We start from the raw sequence: 22,775 nt of genomic DNA, 5'->3' as shown, positions 1-22,775 counted from the left end.
GTTCTGGTGTCCTGGGCACCTGGGTGCCTGAAAGCCTGCCTGGCCTGATAAGCCCTTGGCATTTGGTGTCTGTCTTCAATTAGGGAGATTGCACACTGCACTTTATTGGCATTTTTGCTAGACTGCTGGTCTCCCCACCTCTGCGTTGGTTCCTGCCTCCCTCTCTCTCTTCCCTGCAGGAAGGCCCTGCTTGGCTCGCACAAGGGGGTGGAACCCTGGAGAGAGCCATGATCCCTCTGGGGACAAATGCTTTAAGTGCCCAAGCACTAGGTCTCCCCAGGGAAGTTGGGTTTTCTTTTTCCTGACACCTGTGCTCCTGTGACAATCTCCCTTTAGAATCTGGGCCATTCCCAGGAGATGGGGGAAGTCAGTACATGTGGTTTATGAGCAGCAGTGGGTCAGACAGTGAGTTTGGATGGGGCAGGCCAGGTTTCCCTCCCTCAGTCTCCCCTATCTGATGGGCCTTGGCATAGGGGCACCTCCACCTCTGGGTCCCTCAATGCCCACTGCCACTCACTGGCAGATAGCTTCATTGCTGATTTCTGCCATTCAACTGTGGCTGCCATGGAACCCTAATTATCCATCAGTCATTGACCACATTCTGCTTCCTTCCGGTAACCACACCAACTCCCTTGGGCAGCTGTGGAGAGAGAGGCTGGCAGCTGGGGCCAAGGAGGTGAAATAGCTCTTCTCACTTCTCCTGTCTGCCAATCCCTAAAGGTTAGGCAAGAACAGGGCATGGGAAAGGGTGAGTTGAGCTCTATCCCAAGAGGATTTGGGAATTTCATAGAAAAGATGCCTCCAGGCTAGATGTACCACAGACCTGTATGTGTGGCCTGCATGGTGTATTTAAAATCTGAAGTCAGGATCTCCACCTTCTGTTGAAAAGCTGGAGGATTGGTCAACGCTAGGCCAACATTATCCCAGGACAGCAATTAGCTTTGGAGCGGAGCAGTGCTTGCTCCCTTTAGCTGAGGACACTTGCTCTTCCGCTTGCCCCAGGCTCCACCTCCTCTGGCTAGCATGTCCACTAAGTAAGCCTGATGCTTTTGAAGTGGAATTTATGACCCTACTGTGAGCCTGCCTGCGGTGACCTGAGCCCTCTCAGGGTCCTCCTCTGGGTGGGTGGGGAGAGGGGCCCAGTGCTAACCTCCCAGCCAGTGCTTACTGAACACTTCCTTTGGGCCCTGCCCTGTGCTCAGGGCCACACAGACTTTATCTCATTTGCTCTGCCTAGGAGGTGATGCCCAGGGAAGGAGGGTATTTGGGGGCTCACCAAGCCCCTTTTGACTTCCAAAGGGGTGGATATGGAAAAGAGCCTCCTCTGGGTGTGGTCTTGGGTTAATGTGGAGCCATCGGTCTTTGGTGGCTTTGGGCCCAATATTTTGCTGTGAGCTTCTCTCTGATACATTTTTAGTCCCCTCTTTCTCCTTGCTGCCCACCTCCCCACCAAGGGTCAGCAGTGAGGTCCAGGAGCTGCAGTATTCACGTGTGCGTGTGTGCATGTACGTATGCATATGTATGTGTAGTGCGTTTACAGTGTGTGGTTGGAGCCAGGAACCTGGCTCCTTTCCCACACTCCATGTGTCAAGGTTGGATTTCTTTCCTTCTCCCATAGGTCCGCTCGTTGGCCCGCACCGATGAGGCAAGGGGCCTGCTGTGGCTTTTGGAAGAGGAGGCATTGGTCCCAGGGGCCACTGAGGATGCCCTTCTGGAACGTCTTTTCTCCTACTATGGTCCCCAGGAGGGTGACAAGAAAGGTAGGTGGTGTCCCCAGGGGGTGGCTTCTCTGCTTGCTCTCCAGACGTTCCACTTGGATGGGTCCAGGCAAGCAGCTGGCACTGCCGGGGGCTCCCTGAGTGCCTGCACCTTGTGTCTGGGCCCTGGCAGTCTGAACCTGATTCTCTTGCCTGAAGGCCAGAGCCCCCTCCTGCGAAGCAGCAGACCACACCATTTCTTCCTGGGCCACAGTCACAGCACCAACTGGGTGGAGTACAATGTGTCTGGCTGGCTGAGCTACACCAAGCAGAACCCAGCTACCCAGAATGCCCCCCGGCTCCTGCAGAACTCCCAGAAGTAAGAACATTGCCCACTCTGCCCACAGCCTGTGCCCGGGGGACTGTTTTCCTGGGCTCCCTCCCCGGGGGGTGTCTCCCAGGTTCCCTCGCCAGCAAGGCTGATAGTCTCTCCTTCCCGAGAGGCAGCATTGCCAAGGGTTGAGGGCCTGGCATGACCTCCCGAAGGGAGTGGAGATGGGGTAGATATAGTTGGAAGGGCCTATAGTCTTAGATTTGAATGACACATACTCATTCTTCTGAGAGGGCAGGGGGAGCCCTGGAAACCCCTCAGTCATATTGCCCTTGTTGTCATTCATTTATTCAGTACCTGCTCTGTGACAAAGACTTCTAGGTGCTTGGTAGATAGCAGTAAACATGAACCAAGCTCCTTGCCCTTGTGGAGTTTACATTCTAGTGGGGTGGGGAGCCAAATAATGAACAGGAAACATAGTAAGTAAATGACTCAGCGTGTGAGAATAACTGTGAGTCTGACCTCTCCTGCCACACTGGGAACCCCTGCCCCACACGGCCCTCCCTGGCAATGGGGAGGAGTGGGTTGCCCTCACCTGCTGCCCACCTCGGTTTTCTCCTCTTGCTGTTGAAAAAGCCCTCATTCCCCTGTGGATGCGGGGGTTGTTCAGTGCCCTGGGAGCTGAGAGGAGGGATGGCCTCTACCACTCCGCTAATGTGACTCCTTTCCCTTCCCTGTCCTCCCACCTCTGGCAGGAAAATCATCAGCCACCTGTTCCTGGGCCGGGCGGGTGGCCCCACGGTACTGTCGGGCTCCATCGCAGGCCTGGAGGGTGGCTCACAGCTGGCACTGCGCCGGGCCACCAGCATGCGGAAGACCTTCACCACGGGCATGGCGGCTGTCAAGAAGAAGTCGCTCTGCATCCAGATTAAGCTGCAGGTGGTGAGTATGACAGCTCAGGCCCTGAGGCCCTTCCTCAGCCTGGCAGATAGGCCTGGGCATTCCGGGCACGCCAGGTCATCATCCCACCCTGCCTCAGTCACAGCTGCCTGTGAGTGGCCACCAGGCCCAATGAACGTCGAGTCATCCAGACTGAGCCCGTCCTGGGCAGTGGTGGGGCATGTGCCGGCTGTAAGGAGTGGGGATGCTGGCGCCACTGTCTGCCCTCTTGGGCCTGGAGCATCAGAGCCCACTGAGAGCTGCCCCTTCCCCCTCGGCAGGATGCCCTCATTGACACCATCAAGAAGTCGAAGCTGCATTTTGTGCACTGCTTCTTGCCCGTGGCTGAGGGCTGGGTCGGGGAGCCCCGATCCACCTCGTCCCGCCGAGTCAGCAGCAGTAGCGAGTTGGACCTGCCCTCGGGAGACCACTGCGAGGCGGGGCTCCTGCAGCTCGACGTGGCCCTGCTCCGGGCCCAGCTGCGCGGCTCGCGCCTGCTTGATGCCGTGCGCATGTACCGCCAAGGTGGGGCCTCCTTCCCTCTCAACTCTGCTCTTGGCTGGAGCTGCCTCTGCCTTCCTCCACCTTCCAGATGTGGTCCATGGGACTGAAGGGGTGCCCCTGCCCTCCCGTCTCAGGACTGGCCCTAGGTCTCTTTGTTCGTGCTCTTTCTGCTCTGGGCTCTCCTCCATAGGGTCTCTTCTCATTCTCAACCCATGGTCTGTTCCTGTCGCTGTTTTTTTGCCACCCCACCGTCTCCCATATTCCTCCTCTCTTCTCCATGTTCAAGTTCTCTTCATCCCCCTCCTCTCTGCCCCACCTGCCTTGTGGCTTGTCCCCACAGCTTAGTCCTCCCACATCCTTCATTCAGAGGGGTCAGCTCTGCCCACAACAGCAGATCGACCGCCCTTGCAGAGCTGTCCACCCGCTGGTGGTAATTGGGAGTAGGCAAGTGGCTGGGCCAACCCCCTGATGAGAAATGAGGTGCTAAATCTTTCTGAAGTACTTCAGATTTCCAATAAAGGTCAGACCCATCTGGAGGAGGACCAGAGAGGATGACAATAAGAGTTACCATCTTAGAGTATTTATGGTATACCAGGCACACATCTAAACCCTTCACACACATTAACTCATTTCATCCTCATGTGGTTAGTACTATTATCATCCCTAGATGAGGCACAGAGAGGTTAAGTGGCTTACCCAAGGTCACACAGCTTGTGAGGGACAGAACAGTATTTGATCCATGTAGTCTGGCTCCAGAGTTCATGCCTCTCAAGTACGGTTCTGTGTGCCTGAGAAGTTATGAGTTGCCTGGTTTCTGCTCCTTTTTCTTAACTAAAAGAGCAGGCAGGGTCCCACCCACCCACAGCCAAGTCCCCTTGAAGAATCCCGATGGGGACCGTCACTTTTCCTTAGCAGCCAAAGCCAGGAAACGGGCTCCCTGCCCTGCTCTAAATAAATCATCGATCTGTCCCCACGTCTTGATATGGAGTTGGTGTTTATTATTTCAAAACCAGATTGTTACCGCTCTGAACCAAAATCAATGTGCTTTACTCAAACAAGCAGATCGATGAGGCCAGCAGCAGGCCCCCCTCCCTTCACCCGGCCCCCAGCCACCGTCGATAGCGCTGATGATTAATTAAGATGCCAGGCGTCCAGACCTGCTATCCCGGCCCATCAATTTAATTGCAATTCAGATACAATCAATAGCTCACTTTGTCTTGGCCCCTCTGCGGCCCCCACCTCCTGTTTCAATTATCAGGCACATGCATCAGTCTCCTCTCCCAGCTGGAGGATTTCCCAGAGCAGCTAGCCCAGTGTAGCAGAGAGAGCCCCACCTGACGGTCAGGAGTCAGGGTCCAGAGCCCAGCCCTGTCTCCAGCTGCAGTCTTGGTGACCTTGAGCAAGCCAGTTGCTCCACCTCGGTTTCCGTGTCTGGAAGATGAGGTGGGTCTGGTCCAAGGCTCCCTTTAGGTGCAGTTCTATGATTCCTTAGGAGAGGAGCTGTGGATCCTCCACCAGTGAGCTTCGGTGTCCTTGGGTGACCCTGTCACCTCCTGCTGGCCACTGTGCTGACCTTGCTCCAAGCTAGAAGCCATCTCACCCCTTCCCTGACCTCCTGGCAGGTCTGTAGCACCCAGCCCACACAGTAGGGGGGTCTCTGACAGAGGGAACACTCTTTAAGGAAAGAATCGACAAGTCTGTTTGCTCGACTGGCCTAGGGCTCAAGGTCAGGAACGGGGGGGGGGGGGGGGGGGGTGCTCCTTCCTGGTATCTTGTTTCCAGTAGACTGAGGAAAGGAAGGGAGTGGTCTACTGAACACTCAAGTGAGCCAGGCAGTGCTTTATACATGTTTTCTCATTTAAAACTCACCACTACATGTTAGGTAAATACCAGTACCTCCATTTTACAGGTGAAGAAACTGAGGCCTGGAGAGGTTGAGTGACTTGCCCAAGGTCACATGATCAAAAAAGGCAGGGCCAGGATTCAAACCTTCAGCCTATGCGCTGTTCCTCTCAACTACTTTCTGGTGCACTATTTTTTTTCTTAAGTCCTCAAAACGTTGTTCTCTCTGGGTTATCGTAGAGTCATAGACTTTGAAGGCTAGAAGGGATTAGTCATTTTTTTTTTATCTCCATAAGATTCCTTCCAAGCCATCCGCTGCCCTCCACTTGTACACCTCACCAACAAGGAACTTCTAAACGAGCCTATTCCCTTTTTAAACCTTCCTATACCCCCATGGAGCTGCCCTAATTGTCGTCTCAGCCTCCTCTCCTTTGTCCCTGTCTCCTTCCTCTCAGCTCTCCTTTCCTGGGCTGGCCTTACCTGCAGGCTGACCACCCTCAGCGGTTTCTTCCCCTTAGGTGGCTCCCCCTGCCTCCTCCCTGTCTGCTCCCTGGGCCCCAGTGACTGCCGGGGTACCCAGGTGGCAGGAGAGGCGTTGACTGGCCTGGCCCTGGGCCTGGGCCGGCTGTCTCTCCAGGTTATCCTGATCACATGGTGTTCTCTGAGTTCCGCCGCCGCTTCGATGTCCTGGCTCCACACCTGAACAAGAAACACGGGCGCAACTACATTGTGGTGGACGAAAGGCGGGTAGGTCTGGGCTTAGAGCCCTGCCAGGCCCCTCTCCTTCTGCTCAGATCCCTCCAAGCTGCGGCCCTTCCCGAGGCTTCTCTGCCCTTCCTCCCCTAGGGAGAGCAGGTCTGCCCCTTGCTCGTGTAGGATCAGCCAACCAGGCTAGGCCAGGAGAATGCAGCCACCGGGCTGTGGCCATGTGGGAAAGGTAGCCCAGGGCATGGACTGTAGGAGTCAGAGAAGAGCTCCAACTGCTCTTCCATCTTCCCTCTTTTCCTCAGACCTTTCCCAACCTTGTCTTCCTGAGTCATCTTCCCACCAGATGACTTTTCCCCCGAATTCCAATCAAAAGAGGCTCTAACTTCCTCCTCTACCACCCGCAAGCTTTTCCTCATCTGCCGCCTTCTTTTCTCCCTCCTCTTCTTCCCCTCCTTTTGTCCGATCCCTTCCTTCTATACGTAGTAGGAATCCATTCCCTCTGGCCTCCCCTGAGACCTGCTCCATCAGTTTTCACTCTTCCAGCCTCTCCTTCCCTGCTGGCTTTTCTCTCTCAGTGGATAAGCAGTCCCCCTGGTTTTCCTGTCTGAAAGAAGCCTCCTGTCAACCCTCTCTCACTCTGGACTAGTGTTCCCGCTCTCCTGCCCCCATCAGTACTTACTTTCCTCCTGCTGCCCCCACCCTGGCCACCATCCATGCCTTTCTCCAGAGCTGCCTCCTTCCCGCTTCTTGACATGCTGGGACTGGGCTTCTCATCTTCCCATGCCAGAGCCGTATCACCAGAGCCAAAGGACACTTTTTCGTCCCTCTGTAACTTGGATTATTGGCAACGTGTGACTCTGTTGACAACTCTGTTCTTTTTGAAACATTCTCTGCTTGGCTTTCTGCTGCCACTCTTGGTTTTCCTCTAGTCTCTGTTCTTTCCTTCTCTGTCCCTCCAAGCTTCTCTTCCCCCTGCCCCATAAATCGAGGTCTCTCTGTTCCCCAAGACTCTGTCCTTGGCTGTGTGTTTTTCTGTTCTTCACCCTCTTTCTGGACAACCTCATTCACACCCGTCATTTCAGCCGCCGCGTATGTATTGATGACTCCCAAATCAATATCTCTAGCCCAGGCCCTGGCTTCTCTCCTGAGCTCGACACACATTTCGGTCTCGCTGCTTTTGGACTTCTCTACCTGGATGCCTTATAGCACCTCACACTCAGCATGTTCAAGCCAAACTAATTATATTTCCTCTCAAACCTACTTTTTTGTGTGTTCCCTACTTGGGGGAATGGCACAATTATCTATTTAGTTACCTAAGTCAGAGATCTTTTTTTTTTAATTTTTTATGTGGGCAGGCACCGGGAATCGAACCCAGGTCCTCTGGCATGGGCAGGCGAGCATTCTTGCCTGCTGAGCCACCGTGGCCCGCCCTAAGTCAGAGATCTTGATGCATCTCTAGATTACTTCCTCTTATGTACCTTCCCCCCTGCCCCCCCGCCCCGTCCAGCAGAGCTCCTTCTCCTTAATCTCTCCTCCATTTCCTTCTCCCTCTCCCTGTCTTAGAGACTCTACTGTCCTCTCCTGTGGATCACTGCAGTAGCTACGTAAGGAATGTCTCCATCCATCTTCCACCCAGTTGCCAGAGGAGTCTCTGTAAAATGCAAATCTGATTGTGCCCTTCCCTGAGAAGGGTTCCTTCACGGGCTCCCGAAAGCATTTGGGGTTCCACCTGCTTTGGCTACTGCCCACCTCTCTAACTGTACCTTTAGCTGCTCCCCGACTCCCACGACCTTTACTCCAGATATAGAGAACTACTTGTCACTTCCTCAGTGCATCCTGTTGTTTGTGCCCCCATGCCTTGGCTCATGCCAGTCCCTATGCCCGGAATGCCCTCTCCTCTAGTGGGTCTGTCAAAGACTTACTTGTATCTACAAACTCAGCACAAGAGCATCTCCTCCAGGGCACCTTCCATGATCCCCTTGTCTAGTTTGGGTGCCTCCTCCTCTGTGCACTTCACTTATTCACTTGCCTGGTTCCCCAGCGAGAACCTTTGTCCCTCAAGGATAGGGACTCTTGTCATCATCTTTATGTTCCCAGAGTCTACCACAGTGCCTGACACTGGAAACCCACCAGAAGCGCTTGTTGACGAAATTACTATCTGAATGTATGAAGAGGAAGGCCTGAGTGACTGGGGAAAGCCCTGAAAGGAGATGGGGAGTCCCTGGGAGGGCCCCCTGATAGAAACCTCTCTCCACAGGCAGTGGAGGAACTGCTGGAGTCCTTGGACTTGGAGAAGAGCAGCTGCTGCATGGGCCTGAGCCGGGTGAGTCACCTCTACAGGGGCACAACCAGACTTCAGAAGTTTCCTGGAGCCACTCTGAGCCTTGTCCCATAGCCCACCCCTCCTAGCCACCCAGAGGCCACCCTTCCTCACAGGCTGCCCCCTTCAGGGCCAGGGGTCAGGAAGGGAGATGTACAGCAAACTTGACTTTCCCTCCCTTTAATAGCTGACGTGTTTAGCACTGTGAACATGTCTGTGATGTCTGGAGGGAGTGTTTTGAAAGATGGCCTTGAACTTGGCCTGAGCCCTAGTATGAGAAATAGGGGATACAGAAGGGCTGCACTTCAAGGAAGAAAGGCTAGAAGTAGCAGGAAGGCAGTTCGCAGAGTGGTCCAGAGGACAGAGCCTGCTCTGGTAAGTCATCTAGTGCTGCCATGGTCCCAGAAAAGCAAGCAGGACATGGCAAGGTGGCGCCACCACCTGCCCACAGGCCGAATTCCTCATCAGAATGGAACGTGGTACATAAAAGGCAGGCACGCCCGGCCCTCGGTGCCAGCCTGCCGCATCACTCCACACCAAAGGGTCAGCCGAGCGTTGCTTCCCAGGGCAGAGTCCCGCAGGCTCATCTCCCACCGAGACGGGGTGGCTGGGCCAGGCGGCATCCAAGTATGTGCTCCAAGGGTTCAGTGGGAGGAGGAACAGTTTGGGGGGCAAGAGAGAAGCTTCCAGACTATTCATCTGTCAGCAGAGAGGAAAGAAACTTTGGGTTCCAGGGCCTTGTGGGGAGAGGAGGTGAAAGGAGATGCCAGCAGAAAAGGCTTGAGTATTATTATCTGTCACTCTGTTCCCTCTGTCTCTCTCTCTTCTACGTGTTATTGAGTCACATTCCTGGTTTCTTTTGCCCTCTCCCTCCCCCTGGGATCCCTTTGCATTTCCATCTCTGTATCTTTCTGTCTTCCCATCTTTGTCTCTGCTGCCCCTGGTTTTCCTCTTTTCCTTTGGCCCTGATAGTCCCTGCTGGTCTCTGTTCCTTCATTTCTGGTTCTATTCTTTTGTTTTGTTTTTCTCCCTGTTCTCTGTCTTTTGTAGTCCTAACCTCTTCCTGTGCTATTTTTCTGTGTTTATTCTCTGCTTTGTCTACCTCTGTGTCTGGCTCTACCTCCTTTCTCTCCTGCCCCACCCCCAACTTTTTCTAAGCTCAGGGCCTGCCAGCTGGGCTTCCTCCCTGGGGCCACCTGCAGCCAAGTCACCTTGGTGTCTCCTCAGGTTGGGCTCACGCCTACCTGGTCTCTTCCCCTGGGCTCCTTTCTCTCTAGAAGGTTGAGCCACTGCTGTTTGAGATTTCAGCCGCCCTGGAACCTCCTTCCAGCCAATTCCTGGGTTCTCAAACTTGTCTTGAGTAGGAGAGGGCCTGTACAGGCTGGCCCTCTTCCCATCTGCCACCTGAGACCTTCTGCCACTTGAGTCATCCAGGTACCTGACTGAGGCAGGCGAGCCCCAGGGCCCTCTTGTGCTCAAGGGCAGAGCTAGGGGCAAAGTCAGGGGCGTTTGCTCATACCTGGTTTTGGGAAGAAAACTCAGGTCCTCGAGGCTGTGGTTCGCACTAGCGGGTGAGCTAGGGTTCCCAGTGGGCGGGAGGGGTGGTTCATCTGATCCCACAGGCTCCTAAGAGCCTCCCAACATTGCTTGTGAAATTTGGTGTGGATGGGTGTTTGGGGGAGGTGATAGCCAGGAGCCTTCACCTGATATTCCAGAGAACCCTTCAACACCTCCTCCCCCTACACAGACATGCCAGGGAGGGTTGAGGCCCATTAACCTAGTCTCTGGGCCCTTCCATCTCTTCCCACTGTTTCTGGGCCATCCTCTGCTCCCACCCTGACCCCTTCACGTCCGTGCAGTCAGTCGGCTGTGGGAGCTGCCCCAGCATGTCTGCCCACCTCCAGGGGAGGCTCGGATACACGCTGGCAGAATTCCAGGCTCACACAGTGTGAGAAATCAAGGCTCAGGCAGGGCCCATGTCCCACAAGCGATCCCAGGCGTTTGGATCTGGCGTGGGATTTGGAGGACTGAAGGTGGTTTTCTCCCAAGCCAGCCTCAGGGGACTTGGTTTTCAGGGAGTCGCCAGAGGCAAAGCTTTCTCAGCAGAAAGTCTCAGCCCTCTCCCCATCTTATTCCCTGAAGGGAGGCCTTGGGGTATGGCACGTATTGGCTTTCAGCACATTTATGTAACCTGTGTCTCCTATGGAGCTCACATTTTCCCTTTGCCCAACAAAAGGGAAGTTGCTGTATCCTGTGCTAGGCAGAGGTGGGCTGATATCTAGGAGTCCTTTTGCTCTCTCTCAGGGATGCAAGAATTTTATTTTACTTGATCATTTCCCTCCCTCTTCCTCCTCTCTAAAGTTTGTAGGGAAAACTTTACCTGGCCCACTCAGGACACCAGAGAGTGAGAGGAAAGGATGGGTGTGGGGCCACCCAGCTGGTTCTTCACACGTCTGCCCTGCAGCCCCCAAACCTGTATGACAGGTCCCTTGCTGGGCCAACCCCCGCCCACCCCACTGACTTCATCATGAGAAGATGAAACTGGGGGGGTGTGTGGAGGTGGGGTGTTGGCACATGAAAGAGGAGACATCTGAAATGAAACTGAATGGGGGGATGGTTAGGGGGAGAGAAGCCGTTCCCCTCTTCCTCCCTCCCTTCTTTTTCTCTGCCCTACCTCCCTTACCTCTGCACACTGCCTCCAGGGCCTTCCTCTTCTCAGGCACAAACACACACACACACACCCCCATCTACTTCACCTGGTCCTGGGGCAGGTGGTGGGTCCCGGGAAGAGGGCATCCGGCTGTGGGCTGTGGCCATCCACAGCGTTGCCAGCAGTCTTGGGGGAAGACGCCAGCAGCGGTGTTGTGAAGGGCTTCCTCTCCCTATTCGGCCAGTGACTTTCATTTCCTTCCCTTGCCCCTGGTATCTTCCCTTGGCTTCCCTCTCCTTTCATCTTCTTTGAAGTGAGATTTCCCATCTTGCCCTTCCCCCCTAGCCTGGCCTCTCTCCCTCAGTCTTCCCAGGACCTCTTCTCACTCCTTCCCTCTCCTCTCATGGACAGTTGGATTTCCAGGCTCTTCCCAAGCCAAAGGCCACACTCTGGGGCCTGCTGGTTTCCTTGCCAGCCACTCCCCTGATTCTAGCTTGCTCCAGCTCTCCAGTTCTCCAGCTCTCCTCCCTCTCCTCCCCAGCCCAGTCTCCTGCCTTTACCTGGCCTGCTTTTCACAGGTATTCTTCCGGGCGGGCACGCTGGCACGGCTGGAGGAGCAGCGAGATGAGCAAACCAGCAGGAACCTAACCTTATTCCAGGCGGCCTGCAGGGGCTACCTTGCCCGCCAGCACTTCAAGAAGAGAAAGGTGCTGCTCTGGGGATACCCATCTCCCACTCCTCAGCCTAGAGGGACACAGCGGAGTTCCTGGGATGGGATATAGGACTTAAGAAACATGCAGGTGCAGGGGACTTGTCTTGGGGCTGTGGGTTCTCACTGTCTGGAGAAGAGACAGACCCTCCCGGGTACAGCATGCTCTGGGCCAAGGTAGTAAGTGGGCAGCTTCCTTGGTGCCAGTGATTGTGCTGGAGGCCCCCAGGGTGGTTGGTCCAAGGGGGCAGCGAGGGGTTTTGGGGAGCAGCAAGAGGTTTTGGGGAGCAGCGAGGGGTGAGCTCTGGATCATAGGCTGCTCCATGAAGATTAAGGAGCTGTGTCAGCGACTCCTTTTCTTATTAGCAAGTCCATAAAACAGCCAGCATTGCCGCCTCTTATGTTTCAGCAAGATTAGGTTTTATAGCACATCTAGGCCAGGGTGCTGGAAATAATCAGGCAGCAAATAAAGCAGATGAAATTATACCTAATGGCAGTGGAACAGTTAGTGCCCAGCGCGGTGCTCACAGGGCCGGGCTCTCTGCCGCCCACCCTCTGAGGGATGGAGGGAGTCTGGGGCGTGGCAAGGGGTGGTATGGGAAGTGTTTGACTTGGGGTCAGATGGCCAGAAGAGTAGCCCCAGTGGCAATGCTGGTGGTAGGGAGGTTCCTCACTGGGCTTGGTCAGGGGGAGCAGCCCCAAGCCCAGAGGGGCTGAGCCCTGCTATGCCCCCACCCCACCCCTCCCCGCCTGCAGATCCAGGACCTGGCCATTCGCTGTGTGCAGAAGAATATCAAGAAGAACAAAGGGGTGAAGGGCTGGGCTTGGTGGAAGCTCTTCACCACCGTGAGGCCCCTCATCGAGGTGCAGCTGTCGGAGGAGCAGATCCGGAACAAAGACGTACGTGGTGGCCTGGGCACGGGCGTGTCATCAGGGTGTGCAGCAGCCATGCTGGCTTGTCTTGGGCTTCTAAGTAGTCCTCGTTTCATCCAGAGGGTGGGTCTCCTCGAAATATGCCATCAGACAGAAGGCATCCCTCTGGGCAGACTCTTAAAGTACAAACTCGGGCGTCCTCGTGTATGGGGAAGGATCTGGGGATAGCAGCGCTTGGGGTACAGTGGGCGCTCCTGTAGGAGCATGCCTCCCACCTTTTGTGCTGGCCCAGGCCTCCCCTGCTTTGTTCACCCCAAGAGTACAGAGCCAGGGTGCGCACCTGTGGGACAGGTAGGCCCCAAGCCCTTGAAGTGTCTCCAGTTTGCTTTGCTGTCTTTGCCCCGGCCCAGGAGGAGATCCAGCAGCTGCGGAGCAAGCTTGAAAGGGTGGAGAAGGAGCGGAACGAGCTGCGGCTCAATAGTGACCGGCTGGAGAGCCGGGTGAGTGATTCCTGGCCCCGGACAGCCTGCCTCACCTCCGCAGCGTGGCCCACGCCACTGAGGTCATCCCTGGAGTTCCAGGTGACCATGGTAGGCACTTCAACTGGTGGTGACTCCCTCCCCCCAACCCCAGATCTCGGAGCTGACATCGGAGCTGACAGATGAGCGTAACACGGGCGAGTCCGCCTCCCAGCTGCTGGATGCGGAGACAGCGGAGAGGCTCCGCGCTGAGAAGGAGATGAAGGAGCTGCAGGTGAGAGCAGGGCCGGGGTGAGGACAGCTGGGCTAGTGAGCTGCCATACCCTAGTTCCTATCTGCCACCTCCGAAGGGCAGTTGGCCTCTTCACCATTAGCCCAGCCTCCTGTCTGCCCTAGGTAAGCACATGGATGGCCGCAGTCTGGGTGGGTGAGAGGGATGGGTGGTGCTGAGTGAGGGGGTAGGGCACACTGGGTGTTTTGTGGTTGACTCACACCCGTCTTCTGCAGACCCAGTATGATGCACTGAAGAAGCAAATGGAGGTGATGGAGATGGAGGTGGTGGAGGCCCGTCTCATCCGGGCAGCAGAGATCAACGGGGAGGTGGACGATGATGACACAGGTGGGTCTGAGGCTGGGGTTGCTCAGCAGTGGTCTGAGTAGTAAGCCCTGATGCTGGGTAACTCACCCTTTCTCCAGGTCTCTCCCCTCTGTCAGGCTGCAATAAGGCTAAAGTAAAATAAATACATTAAAAATCAGAGGTGCCAGTAAATGCAGGGGAGTGTCCTATAGGGCCATAACGACAATGATAACGACAATGTCTGAAGGCTAAGGTCCTGGCCATCCCCAAGGAGCAGACAGCACACGTGGCCACATCACACCCTCTTGTCTTCTCCCAGCTCATGGCCCTGGAAGGAAGCCATCATTCCAGGGACCTTTCTGAGTCCCTCTGGCGAAGAGAAGATATGCTCACTCTGCCTGCTGCCCCTCCCAGCCCCCTCTTCCACGCTGCCCTTTCTTGGGGATTCTCAACACCTGGTTCCTCCCCCATCTTCCCAACCCCACAGGTGGCGAATGGCGCCTGAAGTATGAGCGGGCTATGAGGGAAGTGGACTTCACCAAGAAGCGCCTCCAGCAGGAGTTTGAGGACAAGCTGGAGGTAGAGCAGCAGAACAAGAGGCAGCTGGAGAGGCGGGTGAGTCAAAGGAAAGGAGCAGAGCTCTGGGACTGGGAGGGGCTGAAAGGGGCTCAGTGTTATGTCAGCTTAGAGAACGGCTGGAGGTAAGGGGGCCTTCGGAGGAACAGGAAAGGGCTGGCATTTGAGCTCCTCTTATCAGAGGAACAACCAGAAACGAACTATTCTTAGAGCTTCTTAGGTCCCCCTGGATGACCCTGATTTCATCCCTCATCCCGTCTGCTTACTCCTGCACGTGCGCGCACACACACACACACACACACACACACATGCACACACCACTCCTCATCTGTACCAATACTTCGGACCTCTCCCTGGCTGCTGACTGACCCTGCATCCATCCTGGCCCCTAGCTTGGGGACCTGCAGGCAGACAGTGATGAGACTCAGCGGGCTCTGCAGCAGCTCAAGAAGAAGTGCCAACGGCTTACAGCTGAGCTGCAGGACACCAAGCTGCATCTGGAGGGCCAGCAGGTCCGCAACCATGAGCTGGAGAAGAAGCAGAGGAGGTAGGTGCACCCCTGCCCTGGCCTCAGAGGATTCAGCACCTCCCAGAGCAGCCAAAGACGGGGATCCTGGGAGGAAAGAGAGAGGCCCTGAATCTGCCCAGAGGCCTCACCTGCATGGTCACTCACCCAGAATATGAGCGGGGCTCATTCCTGACCTGTAGGGAGGACTCAGATGCATCCCTGCTCAGGCCTCCACTCTCAGATATGCTTTGCCAGCCTGTGCCTACCACCCCTTTCCCAGACCCCATGCAGGAGCCTCTCGGCTGTGTCCCTGCCTGTTGCCCTCACCCTACTCCCCATCTCTCCCTTGCTTCAGCTACACAAATATTCTCCTGACTAATGTTGTTAAACTACCGTGCCACTTCCATCTCATTATGGTAATGGTGTGGAGGAGGGGGGCAGCCCTCACAGGAGAAAATCCAATCTAAATTAATTTCCCTGGTTGGGGATGGGAATGGGACGCCTTTATCAGCAACACTGAGGAACCCACACGCCCTGAGAACAGCAGGGTGCCCCCAGGAGTAGGAGCAGAGCCTGTTTCCCCTCTGCAGGGGAAGGGGTTCTTAGCATAGGGATCAGTTGCCTTAGTGACAGGGCAGCCCCATTCCCACAGTCCTGAGAATGGGGATGGCAGGGCCCAGTCCTGCCAGTGACCCTGGGTCACCCTTGGCCTCCTGACCTCACTGCCATCTTCCCAGCTGGGCTGATGCTTTGAGGAGAATGAGGGAACTAGGAAGGTCTTATACTCTCCCTCCCTTGCCCTCACCCAGCACTGTGATTGCTCATTTCCCCTAAAAGGATGTCTTTACCCCCAGCCTTTTCCCAAAGACAGGCATCCTTCGTAGGACACCCCCCCTTCCGAGCACCCCGATGGTAGTGTTGGCTCAGCCTAGTTGCAGTGTTGCGGTATTCCCTGCTGGGCAACTTATTAAGTTTCAGCTGCCCGGAGTTTTCTTACTTTTTTTTTTTTTTTTTGATGGGGGTTGTGGGGAGGCATAGGAGAGTTTGTTCAGTTTTCAGCAAGAACCTGATTAGCTATTCAGGGAAGGTGTTAAAGAGGAATTTCAGCAGTTTGCTCCTTATTTGGAGTCATTGGGCGGGAAACGGCAGGCTGAGACATGGAGGGGTGAAGGAAGAGGCCCCAGCTGTGTGCCCCTTGAAGCATACTGCCTGCTGGGCATGGTGGGGATGCTGGCTGTGAGCCCAGTATGAGGTGTCCTGGTGGTGACATGAGTACTGCTGGGTAGGTGGGCCCGGCCAAAGGCTGGTGCCCAGAAATGGTGGCAGGAGCCAGCAGTGCTAGTTGGAGTTGCCGAATTGAACAGGGGGTTAGACAAGGCAGGGACGTCCATTTCTAACCATCTGGAAACCCTCTCTGCCCTCACCCTGATCCCTCATCCTTTGATTTGTTGAAATGGAAAATGTAGAGACTTAACTCTAGAGGACAGAGTCTACCTACCTCCCAGAAAATCTGTGGGTCCCTCTCAGACCCACCTGGTGAAAGGGCTTCTTGAGCCTGCTTGATGAAATGCCCCTATCGTAGACCTGATCGCCCAGCAGGACCTCAGTGGCCGGACCTGGAATCCCTGAACATCACCCACTACGTGCCACCAACCCCACGTTGGTGCTGCATGAGTTCCCTCCTCTGCTTGCGTCCCGACCACGTCTATGGTGCCACTTCCTGGCAGTCTCTGGGTGCGGGAGAGCCTGCACTGTTCTTTCCTTAACCAAGGGAGCCACCGTGACGATGACCCCCACAGGTTTGACAGCGAGCTCTCGCAGGCGCATGAGGAGGCCCAGCGGGAGAAGCTACAGCGGGAGAAGCTGCAGCGGGAGAAGGACATGCTCCTCGCTGAGGCTTTCAGCCTGAAGCAGCAGCTGGAGGTGGGTGGGACTGCCCACCCCCCTCAGCCCATCCCCCTTCCAGGCTGGGGCGAGCCCCAGGCCAGCCTCATCTTCTCTCTTCTTCCAGGAGAAAGACATGGACATTGCAGGGTTCACCCAGAAGGTGGTCTCACTGGAAGCAGAACTCCAGGACATTTCTTCCCAGGAGTCCAAGGATGAGGCCTCTCTGGCTAAGGTCAAGAAACAGCTCCGGGACCTGGAAGCCAAAGTCAAAGACCAGGAAGAGGAGCTGGATGAGCAGGCGGGGACCATCCAGATGCTGGAGCAGGTGCTGGAGGGCTGGCTAAGGGAGGGACAAAGAGCGGCAGGAGATACCACCATCCCCACAGCTAACCCAGGGTGTGGGCCAGAGGAGGACAGATCCCACGTGCACTTTGTCGTTCATTCATTTGTTCGGTTACTGAGAAAAACAAACACTGAGTGCCTGCTCTGTGCCAGACACAGTGTGAAAACAGTTAAGCTTTCATAAAGCTTTCCACAAGGGCAAATCTTAATCTCTAGTAGCAAAGGCTCAGGACCGGGATCAGCCTCCCCCTCTTCCCGGGTGGAGGGCCGCGAGCCCACCCAGACTGCCGTAGCCACCATCTCAGTTCAGGGAGACAGAGCCTGGAGGCCAAACAGAAAAGCTGCCGGATTGCTCCCCTGCCCTGGCAGCATTTCCCTGGGCCTAAACTAGACATTAGTAAGGGTTTGGGGCTTTTCTACAATGGGAACAAGGGAGGAGTAAGGGCACTGGCTGGCGGAGCTGTTCTCTGCTCCTGGGCCTGGGGAGAGCTGCCCATCAGAGCACTGCTGGGAAAGGAGCCCAGTCCTTACTCCCAACCACCTCCAGGCCAAGCTGCGTTTAGAGATGGAGATGGAAAGGATGAGACAGACCCATTCCAAGGAGGTGGAGAGTCGGGATGAGGAGGTAGAGGAGGCCCGGCAGTCATGTCAGAAGAAGGTAAGGCATATGGGCTCTTGCCTGCCTTCTATATACATCTTTTCCCCCATCACTTGTTTTCAAGCACAGGCTCTTCTGTTTCCTTGCCTTAGTCACATAGCCCTCTGGACCAGGAATCTCCTCCTGGGATCTTGGCACTAGCTGAGAAATGCTCTTTCAGAGTCTGTAAAGAAGCCTGTGGTTTGCTTATACACTTGAAGAGCTCCCTGCTTTCTGTGCCAAGTAGCAGCCTGTGTCACGCCTACCTGAGCTGCTCTGGTGCTGCCTGTGCTCGCCTGACATGGCTGAATCAGGCTTGCCCCGCTCTGGATTGAGGCCTCCATCTCTGACTTGGGTAGCCACTGTGCATCGTCTGGCATCCCTCCTCACCTTTCCAGACCACTAGGAACTTCACATTATTTGGATTCTGAACCTGCTGGGCTTGTCCATGCTCAGCTCAGCCCCACAGTTTTCCCGAGGCGAGGGACCCAGAAGTGAAGGGGATTCCCTGGTACTGTACAGTAAAGGGACTAATGGGTTTCTCTTCCCACGGTACTCCAGTTAAAACAAATGGAAGTGCAACTAGAGGAAGAGTATGAAGACAAGCAGAAGGTGTTGCGAGAGAAGCGAGAGCTGGAGAGCAAGCTCACTGCACTCAGCGACCAGGTGAGTGACCAGAGACACTTTTGCTGGCTGGGGCCTGGCCAGCACCCTCCCCATTGGTCTCAGGGATGGAGTGGGGATCATTACCATACGCTGGCCCCCCCCCCCGGCCTATTCTCACTGGCTAATTTGTGGTCCTGGCACTTCCACTGTCATCGCTCATTAGGGGTAATGAAGCTCTGAGAGAATGAGGGCAAGGGTGAGTGTGGGCTTGGGGAAACAGGAGGAGGCCCGGTGGCAGAGCCAGAGCCCTGCCTTCTGCCCACCAGGTGAGTCACCGGGACTTTGAGTCAGAGAAGCGGCTCCGGAAAGACCTGAAGCGCACCAAGGCCCTGCTGGCCGACGCGCAGATCATGCTGGACCATCTGAAGAACAGTGCACCCAGCAAGAGGGAGATTGCCCAGCTGAAGAACCAGGTACCTTTAAAGAGAAGACACCTCTGGCTTCAGGGGTGGTGGAGCTAGTATTTTTTTCAGTTCTTCCTTGCTCCCTCTTGTCCCACCCAGTGATTCTTGAGTCTTTGGGAAGGAGGGTAACAGGAAGGGGGGAGAGAAGCCACTTGAGGCAGCCAGATTTCCCAGGGTCTGTAACTGCTGCACGGCAGACAGGGCCACTCCCCCAGTCCCATCCCAGGAGATGTGTGTACCATGCCCTGCCCTGCCCTGGGGCCTGAAGTGAACAGAGGAGGAGAGGGGGAGTGTCTGGGCTCCCTCTCCCCTGAGAGTACCCCTGCACAGCCTTCCTGCCCCCAGGGAATGGCTGATATCTCTCCCTGGGGTTGGGGTGACTCTGTGTCCAGCTGGAGGAGTCAGAGTTCACCTGTGCGGCCGCCGTGAAGGCACGGAAAGCCATGGAGGTGGAGATCGAAGACCTGCACCTGCAGATCGATGACATCGCCAAAGCCAAGACTGCGGTGAGGGCCCCGGGTATCCCAGGCAAAGCTCAGGAGGCTGGGGGACAATGGGGCCATGCCAGTGGCTCCCTTCACCCCAAGCAGGGACCCTACCCCACCCAAGTTCCTTCAGGCCAGGGCTTTCTGCAGGGAGAGCAGGTCCCCTTGCTGTACCCCCACCCCCACCCAGAGCAGAGGGCCTTGGAGGGGGGCTGGTCGGGAAGAGGGAACCAGCAAGGGCCTTTCTCTCTTTAAGCACCTGCCTGCAGGAGCTTGGCCACTGGCCCCAGCAGCATAAATAAAGGCAGCTAAAGTGGCTTGAGGGATGTAAACAGGTGCCTGGAGATGAGCAGAGGCACCGATAAGAGGATGGGATAGCTCTGCTTCCCTCCCTCCCCCTGCCCAGCCCACTGACAAGCCCAAGCGGCAGCTAATTAGGGCTCTTATTTAATGCCTTCCTTTTAATTCCCCACCTCTCCCATGGCCCATCCACCGGCAGAGAAGTCATTACAGGGATGTGGCCACCAGTACCTCCTTGGGCCAAGGAATGGGGCACAGGAGGAGGCTGGGGTTGCCTCTTGGCTCTCTGGCAAGTCACCCGGCTGAGAGATGCCAATCTCATGGGCTTGATTTATCCCCATGACATTTGTGCTCCTCAGCAGTTTTCAGGTGAGTAATTCAAATTCCTTAATTGTGTTAAAAAAGGCTGTTATAAAATTACCATTTTATTTAAATCCGAGTTAATAAATTTCTTGGCGAAGGCTTCCCCAGCTCCCCACAGCCTGGTAACAAGATGGATGGGGCAGAGAAGGAGCCAACGCAGTCATTTTGGTTTGGAATTACAGGCTAATAGATTCATTCATTTCCTGAAGCTGCTGTTGGCTGTCTCTTCCCCTCCCCCCCGCAGTGGACTGGCTGTGGGAGCTGCATGGCCAGGGAGTGAACTGTCCCAGGGGAAATGAGAATCCAAGCCAGGGGAACTTCAGAGATTTAAGGGGTCCTTCTCGTGGACCCGAAGGGGGTAGAGTGCATGCAGGTTAGGCCCTAGGCTGATAGTACCAGGATGGCAGGTCATTTGTTCTGGGCAGGCCTATCTTGCCTTCTCATTAGCCTCAAAAGAGCTACCAGAAAGCAGCTGTCATTTCACCTAGAAGCCCAGGCTCTGTCGATGCTTTAGTCAGCCCTTTCCCTCATCTCCCTGACCCAGGGCAGGACTGGCAGTTCCATGAGCATCACTGGCCCTTGACCTGCTCCAGGGACTGGGCCAGCCCCATCATCACAGGGTGTCAGCCCCTTTGGAGGGGGATGGCGGGAAACTTGGACGTGCCACCTGGGCCATAAGGCACACCAGGACTGATGCCTCTGATCTGTCTTTGCCTCCACCCAGCTGGAGGAGCAGCTGAGCCGCCTCCAGCGTGAGAAGAATGAGATCCAGAACCGACTGGAAGAGGATCAGGAGGACATGAACGAGCTGATGAAGAAGCACAAAGCAGCCGTGGCTCAGGTACCCCCACCCAGGAGGGACACAGCGTACCTGCACAGACACCTGCTCTTCTGGTTCTTTTCCTAGGTCCTTTGGCACAGACATTTCTTTTGGGAAGTTGCAGTGTGGGTACCTGTGTGCCCTGGCACTCAGCATCCAGGTAGAATGAGTTGGATTTGATGTTTGGAGGGGACTCCGGCTTCAGACACACTCACTCTTTTCCCAGGCCTCCCGGGACCTGGCTCAGATGAATGATCTGCAGGCTCAGCTGGAAGAAGCCAACAAGGAGAAGCAAGAACTACAGGAGAAGGTGGGAACTGGGGTCTTCCTGGGTAAAGAGAGGGTGCTAGGTTATCATGTGTGCAGAGACATTCACTGGGATGAATCCCCAAGCTCCTAGAATAGAAAGCATTTCTCTCTGCCATCAGCAATCCATAGAGCCACATAAACTAGTGGAAAGAGCTAGGCTTGGAGCCATATCACCATAGCAGACATTCTGGCTTCAGCTGCCTCATTTCACATTTCTATTCCCTCTCTGGTCCTTAGCTTTCTCCTTTCTCTCTGAAGGGTGAGATCTGTGCCAAGCATGGCCAGGTGGAGGATGCCTCTGGCTTGAGGCTCCATCCTTCCACCCTCTCCCATACATCCCTCCCTGCCACAGCCTTCTGTTCTCAATGGTGATATCACCTGCTCCAGACTTCTCTGCCCCCTCCCTTCCTCGGCTCAGTTTTTACCCCCACCCCCTTCTCCCCCAGCTGCAAGCCCTCCAGAGCCAGGTGGAGTTCCTGGAACAGTCCATGGTGGACAAGTCCCTGGTGAGCAGGCAGGAAGCTAAGATCCGAGAACTGGAGACACGCCTGGAGTTCGAAAGGACCCAAGTGAAACGACTGGAGGTGGGTATGCACTTCTTCCAGTCTGTAGCCGGTAGGGCAGAGGAGCCCCAGCAGCTGGAGCCATGCACGCTCGGCGGAGTGGGGCAGGCCCATGGACACTGCTTAGAGGCCTCCTGGCCAGGCGGGGAGCCAGCTCCAAGGAGCCAAGTGGTAGAGCCGCCTCTGCCAAGCTGCCAGGCCAGCTGACAGGATGGGCGCCTTCCCTCCCGCCCCGCCTGGCCTGCTCTCTGGGCACCATGGAGCTTGCCTGCTTTACATTCTGCTTCCGTGCTTGCTTTCTGCCAAGGGACCAGAGCAGCTTAGCTTCTCGTCTTCATATTTTCCTCCACCACTGGCTCCCCCCGCTGTCCCCCTCACTGGGCTCTCTGGCAGGGTCATAAATATGCAGCGGATGGCACCACTTCGGTAAGGGCTGAAGTCTGTTCTCTCATCTCACTGCTCTCTGTCCCTCCCCTTCCCGTTCATTCCCTTCTTTTCTCACTTCTTCCCACTCTGATTTTTCTTCCGGCTCTGATTTTTCTTCTTCTCTCTACTTTTCTCTTTTATTGCCCTATTCTTTCTGCTTCCTTTGTATTTTTTCTTCTGTCTTACCTAACTGTTCCTGTTTCTTCCTTTCTCCCCATGCCATTGCTCCTCTCCCTTTATTTTGCATTCTCTTTTCTTCAACCTTACTCTCTCTCTCTTTTTCTTTTCTTCTCTCTCTTTTTATCCCTTTGTCCCAGCTGTAATCTCCACACTCTAAATTCAATCCTCTGGGTTCCAGTCTTTCCCAGTGCCAGCACACTTCCACCCCCTCCCTCTCTGGCAGAGCAGGTAGGAAAAGAGAGGAGCAGGATTATCTCTCCCAGCTTACAACCCTCTTGCCTTATTTTCAAGTGCTCTTGCTCAAGCTCACAGCCATTTGCCTAAGCACCCGCAGTTCTGCCTGAGAACTGAATTCAGAGGGTGTGGTTGCTGAGGAGCGTCCCTGCCACTTCCCTGTAGCCCCTCAGTCTGTAGAGCAGACGTGAGAGCCAATGTGATGAAACAGGGGTGCATTAACTACCTTGTCATGGGAAAAGGATGTGCCGGAACCTTCCCAAGACAGAGTCACAGTCCTTGGGAGAACTAGAGAGTTAGAGGAGACTTAATAATAGTTGTGGCTTATTAAACACTCACTGTTCACAAGGTATATAACAGATATGTTACATCCATTCATTCATATTTTCTGCACACCACAACCCCATTTTACATACAAGGAAGCAGAGGCCCAGCAGAGATTAGGG

At 55.2% G+C, this 22,775-nt stretch overlaps 1 protein-coding gene across 7 annotated transcripts in view; it reads left to right on the top strand.

The window, feature by feature from the left end:
* Positions 1–22,775, top strand: part of MYO18A (myosin XVIIIA) — a 91,929-nt gene that overhangs the window by 54,197 nt on the left and 14,957 nt on the right. For all 7 annotated transcript variants that reach the window (XM_077165365.1, XM_077165366.1, XM_077165368.1 and 4 more), the window contains 22 exons: positions 1,619–1,760; positions 1,917–2,076; positions 2,784–2,970; positions 3,249–3,492; positions 5,951–6,060; positions 8,279–8,344; positions 11,570–11,698; positions 12,457–12,600; positions 12,984–13,073; positions 13,207–13,326; positions 13,560–13,671; positions 14,117–14,244; positions 14,598–14,752; positions 16,513–16,636; positions 16,725–16,925; positions 17,490–17,600; positions 18,141–18,245; positions 18,512–18,658; positions 19,042–19,155; positions 20,522–20,638; positions 20,844–20,927; positions 21,373–21,510. In XM_077165365.1, coding sequence (XP_077021480.1) covers positions 1,619–1,760; positions 1,917–2,076; positions 2,784–2,970; positions 3,249–3,492; positions 5,951–6,060; positions 8,279–8,344; positions 11,570–11,698; positions 12,457–12,600; positions 12,984–13,073; positions 13,207–13,326; positions 13,560–13,671; positions 14,117–14,244; positions 14,598–14,752; positions 16,513–16,636; positions 16,725–16,925; positions 17,490–17,600; positions 18,141–18,245; positions 18,512–18,658; positions 19,042–19,155; positions 20,522–20,638; positions 20,844–20,927; positions 21,373–21,510 — 2,928 coding nt within the window. The remainder of the gene's footprint in view (positions 1–1,618; positions 1,761–1,916; positions 2,077–2,783; positions 2,971–3,248; positions 3,493–5,950; positions 6,061–8,278; positions 8,345–11,569; positions 11,699–12,456; positions 12,601–12,983; positions 13,074–13,206; positions 13,327–13,559; positions 13,672–14,116; positions 14,245–14,597; positions 14,753–16,512; positions 16,637–16,724; positions 16,926–17,489; positions 17,601–18,140; positions 18,246–18,511; positions 18,659–19,041; positions 19,156–20,521; positions 20,639–20,843; positions 20,928–21,372; positions 21,511–22,775) is intronic.

Source organism: Tamandua tetradactyla, chromosome 6, assembly GCF_023851605.1.
Source record: "Tamandua tetradactyla isolate mTamTet1 chromosome 6, mTamTet1.pri, whole genome shotgun sequence".
Lineage (NCBI taxonomy): Eukaryota > Metazoa > Chordata > Mammalia > Pilosa > Myrmecophagidae > Tamandua > Tamandua tetradactyla.
This window is presented reverse-complemented; position numbering and strand designations above follow the sequence as displayed.